Genomic DNA, 17367 nt, shown 5'->3' with positions numbered 1-17367 from the left:
GCCCACCTTGGGAGCAGGCCGGTGCTGGGGTACCACCCCTGGGAGGCCCACCTGCTTCCTGGTGCGGGTCTTCCCTGTCCGGAGCTTGATGTAGCGGGCAATCAGCTCGTTCCGACCTGCAGAGACACCAGCAGCCTCTCAGCAGGGAGAAGGACAAAAGGCTGGAAGTGGTGAGGGGGTGCAGGGTACCTTCCGCACTGGGAGGAGCCCTGCCCTCACTCTCTGCCCATCCTAAGTGGAAATGTGGGGTGAGGATTCTATGGGTTCCCTCTCTGGATCACAGGGACCTCCCAGCAGCGAGAGGAAGACAAGGCCTCACTGTGGGGACTGAAACCTGAGAACAAGGTTAACAGGAACCATGGCCGCCAACCACACACAGCCTGAGGAACTCCCAGAGCCTCCCTTGACCCCCGCACCATTCCTCACCCAGCGCTGGCTGCCTCCTCCCCTCTCCCCACACTTTCTCCTAGCGCCTTCTGCACACTTGGGCGGCTCCAGGGAGGTGCCGGGCCGTCGGCCTTGCCCTGGGTGACTGTCGCAGTGCCCTCCGCCTCTGTAAACGAGGAGGAGCGTCCACATTTCTTGTCCTGACCGTGGGCAGCAGCGGGCATGGGGGGCAAAACTGCTGAAACACTGAGTCCCCGGAGAGGAGGCCTGAGCCCGTTTGCTCATGAAGAAAAGCCAGTCAGTGCACATGTGCAGCCTCATGGCTGACTCAGACACCTCAACAGCAAGGCTGAGTGCTCCCCATGGGCCCGGCTCCCGAGGGACTGCTGCCGAGCCTGAAGCATCCTGGAAAACCCCCAGGAGTGCCCATGGCTTCCAGTATTGAAAAAGATGATGAAAGGGGTCCTGATTTCAAAGTGTCACCTAGCTCAGGGGCAGTATGTGTCCACACAATGGAGTCCATGGGTGCTTCAGACAGGGACGTGTCCAGAGGACCAGGGGCCAGCTTGGGATGGGTGGTCAGGCAAGCCCTCAGGTGGCCCTTGACCCCTGGATAGTGTTAGATCATACAGAAAAGCATCAGGTGAGAAGAGGCAGAGCAAGAGGCTTTGAATCGGGACGCTGTCACCTCTTGCTCCACCTTAGGGGATCAGAGGGAGCAGCCGCCAGCCTGCCTTGTCCTGCGGAGCCTGGAGAGCTTGTCGGTCCATGGGAGGAAGCTGCTGATGCCAGGGGAGGTGAGGGGAGTGTGCTGCCTGCCACCTGGGTTGTAACCACAGTGTACAGCCAAGGCCAGGCTGGCCCCCCCAGCTGACCTTTCCCCAATGCCAAGGCCAAATTAAGAGGCCACTCTCCAGAGGTATTGTTTGCCAGAAAAGGTTTGCTGGCCTGGGACCACTGCCTTGTCTGTGTTGGAGGAAGGGGGGAGGGGAGAATCAGAGTCTGGGGACATTGTCTGTGGGCTGATCTACACCTAAAACCCTGAGTCCACAAGATGTCTCCTCTCAAAGCTTTCTAGGAAAATGCTTTGGCGGTCTAGTGAATGGCCAACCGTTCTACTCTAGGTCTAACTAAAGGCACTCATGCGACCTCTCGGGTCTAAGTCATCACCGGTGGCTCAGGGAACTAGGACCACAGAGCTGAGAGCTGGGGAGCTGGGCTAGAACCTGGCAGCTCCGCAAATGAGCTTTGGGAGCATGGCAAGTCTCTTCCCTTTAAGGACTTTAACTCAGCCTTCTCTTCTTAAATCTAGTTCCTTTAAGGTTTTTCCTCCAGATTTTTCCAAATCTCTACAAATGCAGGAAACAGACCTCAACATTGACTCAGTGAGAACACTCTGTGGCTCAGTTTCCTTTTCTGTAAAATGAACATGCTTTAGGCCCACGTGGGTAACTCAGCTCAGAGACTAGTCCGGGGGCAAAGAAAACCATGATGGGGGAAGAGAGGTTCCCAAGAGCTGCAAGGTAGTGATGGCGCTGGTGGTGGACAGCAGGAGGGATGGGATGGCAGGGACACTTTAAAGACCATCTGGGATACAGTTCTTTGTTGCTCCTACGGCCCGTCCCTTGCACACAGGTTATGTGCTCATCAGTTACCCGTGTCTGTCTTTCCTTGTTAGACTCTCAGCAGCTCAAAGGGAGAGACTATACCTCTGTTCAAGTCTGCATCTCCAATACCTGGCACCTATATGTTGAATGAATGGGTCCGGCGTAGCTCTACCTCCAAAACGTATCCCGAATTCAGCCACTGTGCACCACCAAACCCTCCAGGGTCCAAGCTCCTGTCATCTCTGGCTTGGATGAGGATCACTGCCTTCCACCTGCACTCCCTGCTCCCAGTCTATGCTCTAAGAGCGGCCACAGTGACCCTATCAAAATTCAAAAGCCCTCCAATGGCTTCCATCTCCCTCAGATTAACAGTGTCCAAGTTTCCAGCAGCCTGGAAACCCCTGCAGGATCTGGCCACGCCAGTTCAGTCACCTCTCTGATCTAGTTCACCTGCTCCATCCTAAACTTCTTGCTGTCCTGGAACACCAGGCCCACACCTGCCCCACCAAGGTCCTTGCACTTCCTGCTTCTCCTCCAGGGAACACTGCCCCAGAGGCCCCCACCACCTGCATCCCTTGGCTGCCATTCTCTCTCTTCCCCGACCACCCCACTGAGGGCTGAAATCATACCCCTACCTGCCCACCCTGACACTTCCCACTGCCTTTACTTTGCTCCATGGCACCTTCTAGCATACAGTACTGTCTGTGCCCCCATCCCCATCAGAATAAATAGGCCAAGAATCCCGATTCACATGGACTTATTCACTTATTTATACTCAACACCCAGAAAACTGCCTGCACATTGTAGGCTCTCAATAAATACTTGCTGCCTGAATGACGAGGGAATGAATGTTAAGATGTTGGTCAGGTATCCTGTAACTATTTTAAGACAAAGGGGTGAGTTAAATAAATGCAAATAACCTTTTACTTCTGATTAGTCCGACATAACTTTCAAAGTGCTGTCCTATCCTTGTCTCACTGAATTTTTCTGTACACGAGCAAACCCAGACTTTTGTGAAGCTAAGACATTTAGAAATTAGAAAGTTTGGCTGGGCGTACTGGCTCACGCCTGTAATCCCAGCATTTTGGGAGGCCAAAGCGGGTGGATCACTTGAGGTCAGGAGTTTGAGACCAGCCTGACCAACACAGAGAAACCCCCGTCTCTACTAAAAAATACAAAATTAGCTGGGCATAGTGGCGCATGCCTGTAATCCCAGCTACTCAGGAGGCTGAGGCAGGAGAATCGCTTGAACCCAGGAGGTGGAGGTTGCAGTGAGCCGAGATAATGCCATTACACTCCTGCCTGGGGAACAAGAGCGAAACTCCATCTCAGAAGAAAAGAAATAAAGGAAAGAAATTGGGAAGCCTTCTTTGAGAAAAATAATTTTAAAAATACAAAATTAGGTTAAAAACCTTTGGGGACGATGGACAGATCTAGGAATAACTGCCCTGGTATGACTCTTGGCTCAGGTGTTCAAATACGGTGGCCCAGCGAGGATACTTAGTTAATGGAACCTCCTCTCAGAAACCAGGCAGGACCACCCCCTAACAGTGCTGCTTCCTTTGCAGCCTGTGATGAGCAGGCTGCAAAGGGGTGACCCCAGCCCCCCATCAGCTGAAACCCTCACCCCAAACATCACAGAGGACTCAGTCTATGCAAGAAGCCCCTGCACAGCCCACAACTACCCTCACCCTCTGCCACAAGGCACTAGGCTCTGTTGCCAGAAAGGCCATCTGAGCCTTGGGCGAGAGGCTAGTGAGGGGCAGGACAGGAGCTGCACCAAGGGGCTAAGGCAGGCTCAGCCATCTTCTTTTATTTTTCTTTTTTTGAAATGGAGTCTCACTCTGTTGCCCAGGCCGGAGTGCGGCTGGCGTGATCTCAGCTCACTGCAACTTCTGCCTCCCAGGTTCAAGTGATTCTCCCACCTCAGCCTTCCAAGTAGCTGAAATAACAGGTGAAGTAACAGGTGTGCACCACCACAACTGGCTAATTTTTATATTTTTAGTAGAGACAGGATTTCACCATGTTGGCCAGGCTGGTTTTGAACTCCTGACCTCAAGTAATCTGCCCACCTTGACCTCCCAAAGTGCTGGGATTACAGGTGTTAGCCACCAAGCTTGGCCCATCTTTGCATTTTTTTCTTTCTTTTTAAAACTGTACATACTGGTTGAACAGCCCTTATCTAAAAATGCTTGGAACCAGGAGTATTCCAGATTTTCGGTCTTTTCAGATTTGGGGGGGTATCCGCATTATATTCTTACCAGTTGAGCATCCCTAAACCTAAAATCCAAAATCCAAAATGGGCCAATGAGCATCTCCTTTGAGTGTCACGTTAGTACTCAAAAAGTTTTGAACTTTGGAGTATTTCAGATTTTGGATTTTCACATTTAGAATGCTCAAAGTGTATTTGTGGGGTATAAAGTGATGTTATGATATATGCATACAATGTGGAATGATTAAATCAAGCTAATATACCCATCATTTCAAATACCTGTCATTTTTCATCATGTGCACATAAAATTTACTCTCTTAGCACTTTTGAAAAATGCAATACGTTATTATTCACTGTAGTCACCACGCTGGGGAATAGGTCTCCAAAAACATTCCTCCCTGACTGGGTGTCATGACTCACACCTATAATCCCAGCACTTTGGGAGACCAAGGCAGGAAGATCCCCTGAGCCCAGGAATTCAAGATTCGCCTGGGCAGCATAGTAAGACCCCACCCCATCTCTACACAAAATAAAAATAAAAAATTAGCCAGGTGTGGTGGTGCATGCCTGTAGTCCCAGCTACTCAGGAAGCTGAGGCAGGAGGATCACTTGAGTCCAGGAGATTGACACTGCAGTGAGCTGTGATCGCACCACTGCACTCCTGCCTGGGAGAGTAAGACCCTGTCTCAAAACAAAACAACACACACAAAAAAAAAAAAAAAAAATAGAAAAACAAAACCTAAACATTTCCCCATCTAACTGAAACTGTATTATTTGACCCACATTTCTCCACTTCTCCTACCCCAGCCTCCGGTAACCACCATTCTACTCTGTGCTGCTGTGAGCACCACTGTTTTAGATTCCACCTCTAAGTGAGACTCAGCATTCGTCCTTCCGTGCCCAGCATATTTCACTTAGCATACTGTCCTCCAGGTTTGCACTTGTCAACGTTGTGCTTTTTCCCTGGCTGTCTGTGGAGCTTCCTCCTCCTCTCCCTTGCTGGCTCATCTCAGACCCTCTGGCCTCACTGTGCTGGTCAGGAGTGAGGCCGGCAGTTGAGGATTCCCCTGACGGGGAGCGAACTGTAGGTGTCTGTGGGTGTGTGAGCCTAGGGGAACCAAGCAGCTTCCTTCCTGCTACTGTGGGTGCTCCAGAGGTCAAAGCGGCCATTCCACTGCCTCTAGGCCAGCTGGCATCTAATCCAGGTTTTACATACCGAGGGAGCTGCTGTGGTCTGTCACTCCCGTGACAATGTTATGACAATGAACACTTGCTGCACACCTCATCAGAGCAAATATCTGTGTGGATACGGATATGTATCCTGTGACAGCTGTATCTGTATTCACCCTTTCGATCCTCACAACAGCTCCATGAGGGTGGTACTGTCATCCATGCTATAGACAGGGAAACTGAGGCATGGTGAGGTTGAGAAATTTCTTCAGGGTCACAGGCAAGCATGTGGCTGAGATTCGGGTCCATACAGTCTGGTGCCAGTGCCCATCTGTGACTGCAGCATGGTACCACTCCTAAGCAACATGGAATTGGAGGCCACTTCTCTTAGAAGCAGAGCTGGACCAGGTGACCTCAGAGGTCCTGGTTAGCCTGATGAAGATGAAATGGAAGCCCAGAGAGGGGAAATGACTTATTCACGGTCTCACAGTCTCATGGCTTGCTAGTGTCCCAGGCACCACGGGAAGGTATGTTTTCTAAGGCTGTCCCCAGTGCTTTGAGACTAGTACATGCTGGCTGCTTCACCTGGGGATGTGCTCCCCCGACAGGGCTGAGCTTCCTCGAAAGGGACAAAGCTGCCCCTTCCCTTTGGATCGATCCCCCAATTCCTAAGTCTCTGCATGAAGCAAGGTCCTGGAGGGAGATCCGACTATTTGGACCTGAGGTCCTGCCTATCACTCGTGGACAGTGGTACCCAGGGCTGGGGGCAGCCAATGTGTCCTGGATCATGTAGACACTGGGAGGCTCCCACAGTCAGGCGCAAGTGCGGAAGGGAGAGGGGGCATGGGCCTACAGTAGAGTGTGGGAACCACAGCGAAGGCAGGCAAGGAAGGGCCATGGCGCTGAGAAACTCGTAAAGCACTCAGCAGAGGTGGTGGTAGTGGGAGGGGCTCGTCCTTGTCCCAGCTCTGCCCCTAGCTGCATAACTGCAGGTCTTCTCCCTCTGGTGGCTGAGATCACAGGCTGAGGAAGGAGGAGGCCAGTCGGGCAGCTGCGCATTGCAATGTGGCAGGTGGCCTCAGCCAACCCCAGGGCAGGCCTGGGTGGGGCTGGGAAGGACGCCCCTGCCAGCCTGTGGGCCCATCTGTCAGTGCACATGTGTCCAACAGCCCCCAGCTCACACCCACGGCCCCACCCCACCAGGGGCGAAGGCTGCCCATAGAGAAATGGGAGCCTTGGCCTAAAGACTGAGGGTGGAGCATTCCTGATGCAGCGTCCACAAAGGATCTTTGCTTTCTCCTAGCCCCACACCCAGCCTCACACAGGCTACCTCCGTCACATAGTACCACTCAAATCATTACCTCAGCTGCAAAATCCTGGCTGGGCTAGGTCATTTCTGTATCTCATTTCCTCTGAGCTGAGCCCCCTCTCTCCATGGCGGCCCACCCCCTAGGTCATAAACTATTAAATGACATGGAGTAAGTAAAGCACCCGCCACCCAGCAGAGGGCCAACTAAGATTAGTGATGATTGTTAATATTGTTAACAAAGGCCTGTTATAAAGAATGCTATTAGCTTTCAGACTTGAAAAGGACTGAGGATCTGAGGGCCCAAGCCTCCCCACCCAAGAGCAGGTGGAAGTGCCCGTGGAGATCTTTGGTTCACTGTAGGCCTCCGGTGGAGTGAGCCAGCCACACTGCGTGCCTGCAGGCTGGGGCTCAGGGAGAGGAGGCTGGGTCCATCCTCTCTGCCCCACCCTAACCCCCAAAGGCCTGGAAGCGGGGGCTGCAGTGGGGGAGGGGGGCAGGGATCAACTGAAGCCTTAAACACCTGGGGCTGGAGGAGGAGGCTTGTGGAGAAGGAACTTCTGACCGAAGCCTGAGAAGGCAGCAACTGGGCCTGACATTCTAGCTGTTCCCACCATTGTCCCTGGAGGGCTCAGAGGCTTCTGGTGAAATCAGCTAGGCTTCGCAGCCCCAGGAAGCCTCAAGATGCTTGCCCTGCTCCCCACCCAAGAGGGCGTGCCCATACCTGTCTCAGTCTCGTCCTAGTCCTGTGACCCCACCACAGTGTGAGCTCCCTGAGGGCAGGAGCTGTGCTGTGCATTTGGCACCTACTGTATGCTCTCATCCTACTACAACACTGGAAGGCAATGTCTTCTTCCATTAACCTCATGAAAAGACACTCCACAACGCTAATCATTAGGGAAATGCAAATCAAAACCACAAAATAGCACTTCACACCCACTAAGATGGCTATGATCCAAAAACTAGAAAATAACAAGTGTTGGTGAGGATGTACAGAAATTAGAACCTTTGTTCGTTGCTGGTGGGAATGTAAAATGATGCAGCTGCTGTGGAAAATAGTTTGGTGGTTCCTCAGAAACTTAAACATAAAATTACCACATGAGCTAGCAATTCCAATCCCACAAGAACTGAAAGGAGAACTCAAATAGATACCTGTACACCAATGTTCATCGCGGTATTAGTCACAGCGGTCAACACGAATGTCTATTCACAGGTGAACAGATAAACAAGATGCAGTCTATCCATACAATGGAATATTACTCAGCCTTAAAAAGGAAGGAAATTCTGACACACGCTACAACATAGATGAACCTTAAGGATTTATGCCAAGTGAAATAAGCCAGACATAAAAAGGCAAATATTGTATTATTCCACTTTTTTTTTTTTTTTTTCTTGAGACAGAGACTCACTCTGTCACCCTGGATGGAATGCAGTGGCGTGATCTCAACTCTCTGCAACCGCCGCCTCCCGGTTTCAAGTGATTCTTGTGCCTTAGCCTCCCAAGTAGTTGGATTACAGGTGTGCACCACCACACCCAGTTAACTTTGTAATTTTGTATTTTTAGTAGAGACAGGGTTTCACCATGTTGGCCAGGCTGGTCTCGAACTCCTGACCTCAAGGGATCCGCCCACCTCTGGCCACTGGCCTCCCAAAGTGCTGGGATTATAGGCGTGAGCCACCACACCTAGCCTGATTCCATTTTTTTTTTTTTTTTTTTTGAGATGGAGTCTAGCTCTGTTGCCTACGCTGGAGTGCAGTGGCATGATCTCAGCTCACTGCAACCTCTGCCTCCTGGGTTTAAGAGAGTCTCCTGCCTCAGTCTCCAGAGTAGCTGGGATTATAGGCATACGCCTCTAACTTTGTATTTTCAGTAGAGACGGGGTTTCACCGTGTTGGCTAGGCTGGTCTCGAATTCCTGACCTCGTGATTTGCCGGCCTTGTCCTCCCAAAGTGCTGGGATTACAGGCATGAGCCACTGCGCCCGGACTGATTCCACTTCTATGAGATGCCTAGAATAGGCAAATCGTAGAGAGAGAAAATCAAACAGGTTACCAGGGGCTAGGTACAGAGGGAAATGGGGAATTATTGTTTAATGGGTACAGAATTTCTTTTCTTTTTTTTTTTTGTTGAGACAGGATCTGGCTGGAGTGCAGTGGCATGATCTTGGCTCACTGCAACCTCTGCCTCCTGGGTTCAAGCCACTGCAACCTCTGAGTAGCTCAGGACTACAGGCGCATGCCACCATCCCGGCTGATATATATTTTTTTGAGACAGAGTCTCACTCTGTTGCCCAGGCTGGAGTACAGTGGTATAACCTTGGCTCACTGCAACTTCCACCTCCCCAGTTCTAGCAATTCTCCTGCCTCAGCCTCCTCAGTAGCTGGGAATACAGGCATGTGCCACCATGCCCAGCTAATTTCTGTATGTTTAATAGAGATGAGGTTTCACCATGTTGGTCAGGCTGGTCTCAAACACCTGATCTTGTGATCTGCCCCCCTCGGCCTTCCAAAGTGCTAGGATTACAGGTGTGAACCACAGTGCCCGGCCTAATTTTTGTATTTTTAGTAGAGATGGGGTTTCACTATATTGGTCAGGCTGGTCTTGAACTCCTGACCTCATGATCCACCCACCTCAGCCTCCCAAAGCGCTGAGATTACAGGTGTGAGCCACCACGCCTGGCCCAAAATCTCTATTTGAGATGATGGAAAAGTTCTGGAAATGGGTGTTGGCGATGGACGCATTAAAAAAGTGAAATGTACTTAATGCCACTGACCTGTACACGTAAAAATGGCTTAAATGGTAAATTTTACATAATGTGTATTTTTCCACAATAAAATAAATAAAACCAAAACACTCCCCCCTCCAAGGTAGTGGTATTATGACCCCCACTTTACAAAAGGGAAATGAAGCCCAGAGAGGTTAAATAACTTGCCCAAAGTCACACCGGCTCTCAGGGGCAGAAGACATTTGAACGTAGGCTCCCGTCATCAGGCCTCCAGGCGCCTAGAATCAGTGTCATAGGCCATAGGGAGGAGCACGGGAGCAGCTGGAAACCCATTGGGCAACAAAGCAAAGAGGAGCAGAGAATCCCAGTAATGAGGCCACAGTGAAGAAGTGGGGGCAGGAGCCCAGGTGAGACTTCCTGACTTCTGTCCCACCACCTTTGTGAAAAGAGTCTGCCTGAGTCTGGTCCCAGCTCTGCCTCTTATTAGCTGTGTGACTCATCCACAAAATGAGGGGATCCCTTCACCTGTGACAGTCTGATGAATCAACAGTGCTTTGCCCAGATCCTCCACCAGGGACCCCCAAACGCACCACGCAACATCCTGCCTCTAGGTCAATGCTCACACTCTCTCCTCCCCCTTGCCTGGAGCACTGCTACGGTTGGATTATTTGTCCCTCCAAAATTCATGTTGAATGCCTAATGTGGCCATATTGACAGGTGGGGCCTTTAGGAGTGATGGCGCCCTGAGGGCACTGCCCTCATGATGGAGTCATCCACTCAAGGATTAATGCACTAGCGGGCTAGCACGGGAGTGGGACTGGTGGCTATCTTAGAGGAAGAGGCGTGAACACGCACACTTGGCCCCTTGCCACAGAATGCCTGCACTACCTCAGGACTCTGCAGAGTCCCCGAAGCACAAAGGTCCTCACAGATGCAGCCCCTCGACCTTGGGCTTCCCAGCCTCTGTAACTGCAAGGAATAAACTCTTTCTTTATAAATTACCCAGTTTCAGGTATTCTGTTATAAGCAAGAGAAAACAGACCAAGACAAGCACCTGCCCTCAGCTCTGCTTTCTTCAGGAAGACTCCCAAGATACCCCAGCCGTCTGGTTAATATAAGCTGTGCACAGCCCCAGTGTCTGCCTGGGTGGCTAACTGTCCAAAGAAGTTTCTCCTGCCCTTCTCATTAGAACATTAAGTCGTGGGGAGCAGAGACCACACGGCCTCAGCCCCACCTGCACGGGGTGGGTGGCACTTAATGAGACTGATAGGGATGGCCCACCTGAGAACACAGGAGGGGCGAAGCAGAGACAGGCAGGGAAAAGAAGAGGCGGAAGGCTCAGGGAAGTCAAAAGCAACCTCAGGAAGGTGAGAAGCATAGCAGACAGAAAGGGATGAATGCAGAGGAACCCCCAGAGCCGGCCAGCACTGAGTGTGAGAAGCAGAGAAGGCGGGAAGCAGACAGAAGAGGTGAGAAGTCGCTTGAATCCCACCACCTGCATGCTAGGCTAGGCCGACTGCAAGCCTGGCCAAAGGAGGTCAGAGTGGCCAGCGCTGGCTGTGCCAGGGGGAGGGTCACACAGTGACAGGGCAGAAATGGAAGCAGCCGTGAACAGAAGGCCAGCACCCCGGGCCCAGGAGCCGGCCCAGGAGGGTGAGAGGTACTCAAGGGGAGGGCTGGAGCCAACAAGCGTGGGAGACTTAGCTCAGAAATAGCAGGTGTTAATCTGTCGCGCTGCTTTGTATGTCATCTGCATGTCTGCCTGGCCGGCCCTGGTCAGTGTGTCCTATGCTGGGTGTGCAGTGGCCAGAGCTCAGAGCAGGCCTAACCCCTGTCCTCAAATAGCTAAGGCCAGGTCCCCAGGTCAGGAAGCATCCTCTCAGCCCTAACCCATACCCCACCGGGCCGGCCCACTTGGAAAGGGACTGGTGGCCTTTGGATGCAGGGTGGTGAGGGGGGAGAAAAGACCAGCGCTCTTGGGGATGCTGGAAGCACCTGGGGGCTCGGAATGGGGCTGGGGTACACAGAGGATGGGAAGCACAGGTCCCCCAAGGGAAGATGAGAAGACAGGAGGGACGCAGCCACAGTGAGCTGAGGTCTGAGTCAGCTCTCAGCTCGGCCTCCTGTTCCGCCTCCCCAAGGGCCCATCCCACACACTGGGGCTGAGCTCAGAGCTATCTATAGCTCCCAGCCGGACTGGTCAGCTCTGCCTGCCAAGAGCCCTCCATCAACGCCCCACACAGTCCTGCCTTGGGACTGGTAAGAAGAGACGGGGTAAGCGGGTCCCAGCAGGACCTCTTCTCATGCAGGACAGGTGCTGTGGGGGCTGGGCGGTGCTTGTCAGAGCCTGCAGTGCAGCCTCCAGGTCCCTGCCCAGGGCCTGACCCACCTGGAGCCAGGGCCAGGCAGGGGAGGAGCAAAGCCTTTCAGCTGACAGAGGAGTGCCAAGCCTGGAGGCAGGAGAACTGGGTTCAGGCCCCACTCTCCACTTCTGACTTGAGAGACTGGGAGAAAGTCTTGGCTTCTCTGAACTTCCGTTCTGCATCTGCAAGCAGAGATGCCATTCCTTCCTCCTAGAAGGGACCCTCGAAAGGACCGAAAGTGGCTGGGAGCGCTGACATGTCATGAAGCACAGTGAAGCAGCGCCTCTGCCCCTCCTCACTCTTCCTCCAGGCACCCCCGATTGTCCCCACCCTATGCCCCTCCCTGGGTCTCAGCACAGAGGAGGAGCAGCATCTGAGATGCCAACATGGCCAGAACGGTTTGCCAAACCGTTTTCAGTCTGCTTCCCCAAGACAGCGGCTTCGCTCCTGCCAAAGAGAATTCCAGCCCAAGGCCTGCCAGAGACCCACAGCCTGGTGCTTCCCCAGGCTTGGTCACAGTCTCAACCCCAATATCTTTATATCTGAAGCAGGGACAGAAACATCTACCTATAACAACTAAATAAAACTAAGCATCCACCCAAATGTCTGTCAGCAGATGAATGGATAAACGATGTGGTCTATACAGTGGAATATTACTCCGCCTTGAAAAGGAAGGAGACTCTGACCTAGGTTACAACACAGGTAAACGTTGACGACCTTGTGCTAAGTGAAATTAGCCAGTCACGAAAGGGCAAATGTTGTATGATTCCACTTATATTAGGTAACTAAAGGAGTCAAACTTATAAATTGAAAGCAGAACGGTGGCTGCCAGGGCTGGAGGGTGAGGAGGATGGCGAGAATGGGGAATTGCTCTTTAAAAGGTAAAGAATTTTGCTTTGAAATGGAATATTTCTGGTGATGGGTGGTAGTGATAGCTGTTTATCAATAGGAATATATTTAATGCCATCAATTATAAACTGAAAACTATAATGGTTAAAATGGGCCGGGCACGGTGGCTCAAGCCTGTAATCCCAGCACTTTGGGAGGCCAAGGCGGGTGGATCACGAGGTCAAGAGATCAAGACCATCCTGGTCAACATGGTGAAACCCCGTCTCTACTAAAAATACAAAAAATTAGCTGGGCATGGTGGTGCATGCCTGTAATCCCAGCTACTCAGGAGGCTGAGGCAGGAGAATTGCCTGAACCCAGGAGGCGGAGGTTGTGGTGAGCCGAGATCACGCCATTGCACTCCAGCCTGGGTAACAAGAGCGAAACTCCGTCTCAAAAAAATAAATAAATAAATAAAATAAAATGGAAAATGTTACTTATATTTTCACACACACACACACACACACACACACACACAGCACCAAAAAGCAGGTACTCAAAGCCTTTGGTCCTCAGGGGTGCTCAATTCTACAGATATCTGTTGATTTACTACGTTCTGGCATCTCCACAGGCCCTCCAGATGCCCGCAGCGCCCTCCACCCTTGCCCCTTGCTGGATGCCTCGTGCACACTTAGGTTTTCCAGCCCATTTCTACCTCTAAAGAACACAGACGTGCCCTGTAAAGGGCCAGGGCACACACCATGGCTCCCCAGCCAAGCTGCCCTCCCCTGCCCTCCCCCTGCCCTTTCTCATTCCACACCTAAGCTCACAATCAATATCCATCCCCTCCTCCACCAAAGCAGGAGAAAGAGCCTGGGGGTCCCAGAGGCTGTGTCCCTCCTGGCTAAATGGGAACAACCTATGTGAAGCACCCAAAACACCAGGCACCCCCAGGTGCTACACACACAGCTGTCTCCCCCATGATGCTTCCCCAGGCACTAAAAGTAAGAAGCAAACTTTCAAGAGTAGAAGTGGAAGGGACTTCACAGTATGTAGAGAAAGAAAACCCCAGGATGGAAGCTGTGCAACAGGTCTGGTACGGGGGAATCTGGTATAGAATAAAGCAGGAAGGCAGAGGCCTTGGGGAGGCTTACTTCCAGGGCAAAAAAAAAAAAAAATCTTAGATCTCCTGGTATACTGGATCATAGTAAGAACTTTAGGCCAGATACAGTGGCTCACTACTGTAATCCTACCACTTTGGGAGGCCCAGGCAGGACCGCTTGGGCCCAGGAGTTCGAGATCAGCCTGGGCAACAGAGCAAGACGCCATCTCCACAAAAACTAAAAAAAGTAGCCAGGCATGGTGATACTTGGCTGTAGTCCTACCTACTCGGGAGACCGAGGTGGCAGGACCTCTTGAGCTCAGGAGGCTGAGCCTGCAGCGAGGCAGTAAATATGACCGTGCCACTGCACTCCCACCTGGGTGACACAGCAACACCGTGTCTCTTAAAAAAAGAAAAAAAAATAAGAGTGAGAATTTTCCCTTTTCTGAAATGTTTAAAGATAAACTAATGATAGAGGTAGAAACAAGTGAGCAAATGAAAGAAATCAAGAACATTATCTCCAGGAAAACCAAAAAGTTGTATGAGAAGAGAAATGTAAAACTACATGGAACAGCTGTGACCCATATTTACTTTGTAAAAATATTAAAAGTCTTAAATGTAAGTTTAATCAAAAACTAGGGAAGGCTGGGCAAGTGGCTCATGCCTGTAGTCCCACCACTTTGGGAGGCCAAGGCAAGAGGATGGCTTAAGCCCAGGAGTTTGAGACCAACCTTCTCACGGCAGGGAGGCATCATCTCTATAAAAAATTTATTTTTTTGTTTTTCACTTTTCTTTTGAGACAGAGTCTTGCTCTGTCGCCCAGACTGGAGTGCAGTGGTGCAATCTTGGCTCACTACCACCTCTGCCTCCTGCGTTAAAGTGATTCTCCTGCCTCAGCCTCCCAAGCGGCTGGGACTACAGGCACAGGCCACCCTGACACCTGGCTAATTTTTGTATTTTTAGTAGAGACACGGTTTCACCATGTTGGCCAGGCTGGTCTCCTCGCCTTCTGACCTCAAGCGATCCACCTGCCTCGGCCTCCCAAAGTGCTGGGATTGTAGGAGTGAGTTACCACGCCCGGCCTCCATAAAAAATTTTAAAGTTAGCCAGGCATGGTCGTATGCACCTAGTCCCAGCTACTCAGGAGGCTGAGGTAAGAGGATTGCTTGAGCCCAGGATGTCGAGGCCACAGTGAGCTGTGATTGTGCCACTGCGCTCCAGCCTGGGAGGAGACCATGTCTAAAAAAAAAAAAAAAAAAAATTTGGCCAGGTGCAGTGGCTCATAACTTCGGGAAGCCGAGGCGGGCAGATCACAAGATTAAGAGATCAAGACCAGCCTGGCCAACATGGTAAAACCCTGTCTCTACTGAAAATACCACACCCAGCTAATTTTTGTCTTTTTCCAAAAGTCACGGCAGCCCTATGCCAAATGCTCCGTCCTTCCCATGTGGCGCTGCACAGTTTCTCTTGTGTTCTGCAACCCCAGCCACACACGAAGATCAAGCCGTTTCTGGGGAGCCTCTGCCGGGTTGGGGGGGCCTTTCCTAGGGGAGTGGTGTCCAGCACCCTGCCTCTCCTAGGAGTGCTCCAGTCTGCGTTGTAGAACAGGTATCTATCTGTGAGCTCACATTCCCCACAACTCAGACAACAGGCTGGGACTAGACCTGCCTGACCCACACCAGGCACACAGAAGGCTCGATATGTGTTTGCTGCATGAGTGAGTGAGTGAATGAGTGAAAGAGAGGATGAGTGAGCATGCTTCACAGCCAAGGGGGGACAGTCTGGTGGTCAGGAACCTGTGGGATACAACCTGTGGGGTGCTCCCCACCTGCTCTGGAGGCACGTTCTACCCCACCCAGACTCACCCTTTCCAAGTTTCTCAGTCCCACAGCTGCTCACCCCCAGGGACCCCACCCTCCACACCCCCTCAAAGGCTTCTCCTAAGATAGCCCCATCCCTTGGGAACCCAGGAAGGAAGAAAGCAGTGTCCAATCAAAGAAGCCCCAAGCGGTCACCCCCTCCGTGGCCTGGCAGGACCCCCGAGGTTAGGGTGTCCGCCCCTTACCTCAGCGTCAGGTCCAGGGCTGAACCTGATGGGCTCCTTACCGTACATCTTGCCCTCATCCGACAGGATGATTTTGCGCCGGCCGCAGGGCGGGTAGATGGCCAGGGCCTCCTGGAAACTCTGCTCGATGTCTGGGCTCCACACGCCCTCTGCATCATTGTCGATGGGCTTGTCCAGTGCCTGACTGCCCCCAGAGACGTTGCTCCCCTCGGGGGAGTTGGGAGAGCTCCACTCGTTGGAGGTAATGGTGCCGGCCTTGCCCTCCAAGGCTCCGCTTGGAGGAGCACCCGTTGGACCTGTGGGGACAGGAACCACAGCGCCAGTGAGAAGTGGAAGGACTGCGGGGGCCCTGGGATGAAGGCACTCCAGGGAGTGCCAGAGCCCGAATCAGCTGCTCAGGAAGCAAAGCGTGAAGTGGAAGGTCTGTGAATCAGGCCTGGGGTCTGGGAGAGGTCATTTCTCCCCTGGAGACCTCATCTTCCCATCTATCCAATGAGCACAACGACCTAGGCACTCCCTGATATGAAAGCTCTGGGAACCCAGACAAGGGCTGAGAAGCAGGAGACAAGGATGCAGTGCTGGGGATGTGCAGACATTAAATCAACACTGGGACAGAAGGCATGCAAAATACTGGGTACTGCTGATGGGAATGCAAAACGGTGCAGGCCGGGCACGGTGGCTCACACCTGTAATCAATCCTAGCACTGTGAGAGGCCAAGGTGGGCGGATCACTTCAGGTCCGGAGCTCGAGACCAGCTTGGGAGGCTGAGGCAGCAGAGTTGCTCCAATCTGGGAGGCAGAGTTTGCAATAAGCCGAGATCCTGCCACTGCACTCCAGCCTGGGCGACAGAGCAAGACCATATGACCTCACATCTGGGTATATATATCCAAAAAAACTGAAAGCAGGATCTCCAAGAGATATTTGTACACTCATGTTCATGGTAGCATTACTCACAAGAGCCAAAAGGTAGAAGCAACATAAGTGCCCATCAATGGATGAATGGGTGAACAAAATGTGGTCTATACTTACAGCAAAATATGAGCGTTAAAAAGGAAGGCAACTTGGACACGTGCTGCAGCACAGATGGACCTTGAAGACATTATGCTGAGTGAAATAAGCCAGTTACAAAACTACCGAAACAATACAAGGTTCCACTGATGAGGTATCTAAAGCAGCCAATTAGGTTAGGCACAGTGGCTCAGGCTTATAATCCCAGCACTTTGGGAGGCGGAGGCAGAAGGATCCCTTGAGCCCAGGAGTTTCAGAGCAGTCTAGGCAATATAAAGGGACCCCATCTCTACAAAAAATTAACTAAAAAAAAAAAAATTGGGCCGGGCGCGGTGGCTCAAGCCTGTAATCCCAGCACTTTGGGAGGCTGAGGCGGGTGGATCACGAGGTCAAGAGATCGAGACCATCCTGGTCAACATGGTGAAACCCCGTCTCTACTAAAACTACAAAAAATGAGCTGGGCATGGTGGCGTGTGCCTGTAATCCCAGCGACTCAGGAGGCTGAGGCAGGAGAATTGCCTGAACCCAGGAGGCGGAGGTTGCGGTGAGCCGAGATCGCGCCATTGCACTCCAGCCTGGGTATCAAGAGCGAA

The 17367-nt window shown here is 51.9% G+C and overlaps 1 protein-coding gene across 3 annotated transcripts in view; it reads right to left on the bottom strand.

The window, feature by feature from the left end:
* The window catches only part of TEAD4 (TEA domain transcription factor 4), an 86463-nt gene that overhangs the window by 29004 nt on the left and 40092 nt on the right, over positions 1-17367 (bottom strand). For all 3 annotated transcript variants that reach the window (XM_032254486.1, XM_032254484.1, XM_032254485.1), the window contains exons 2-3: positions 15807-16061; positions 52-116 (exon numbers count right to left, since the gene is read on the bottom strand). In XM_032254486.1, the coding sequence (XP_032110377.1) occupies positions 52-116; positions 15807-15813 (72 nt within the window). In that variant the 5' untranslated portion in view covers positions 15814-16061. The remainder of the gene's footprint in view (positions 1-51; positions 117-15806; positions 16062-17367) is intronic.

Source organism: Sapajus apella, unplaced genomic scaffold (genome assembly GCF_009761245.1).
Source record: "Sapajus apella isolate SASKATOON/1434 unplaced genomic scaffold, GSC_monkey_1.0 scaffold86, whole genome shotgun sequence".
In the NCBI taxonomy this organism is placed as follows: domain Eukaryota; kingdom Metazoa; phylum Chordata; class Mammalia; order Primates; family Cebidae; genus Sapajus; species Sapajus apella.
The sequence above is the reverse complement of the archived record's forward strand: the minus strand, read 5'-3'. Positions and strand labels throughout refer to the sequence as shown.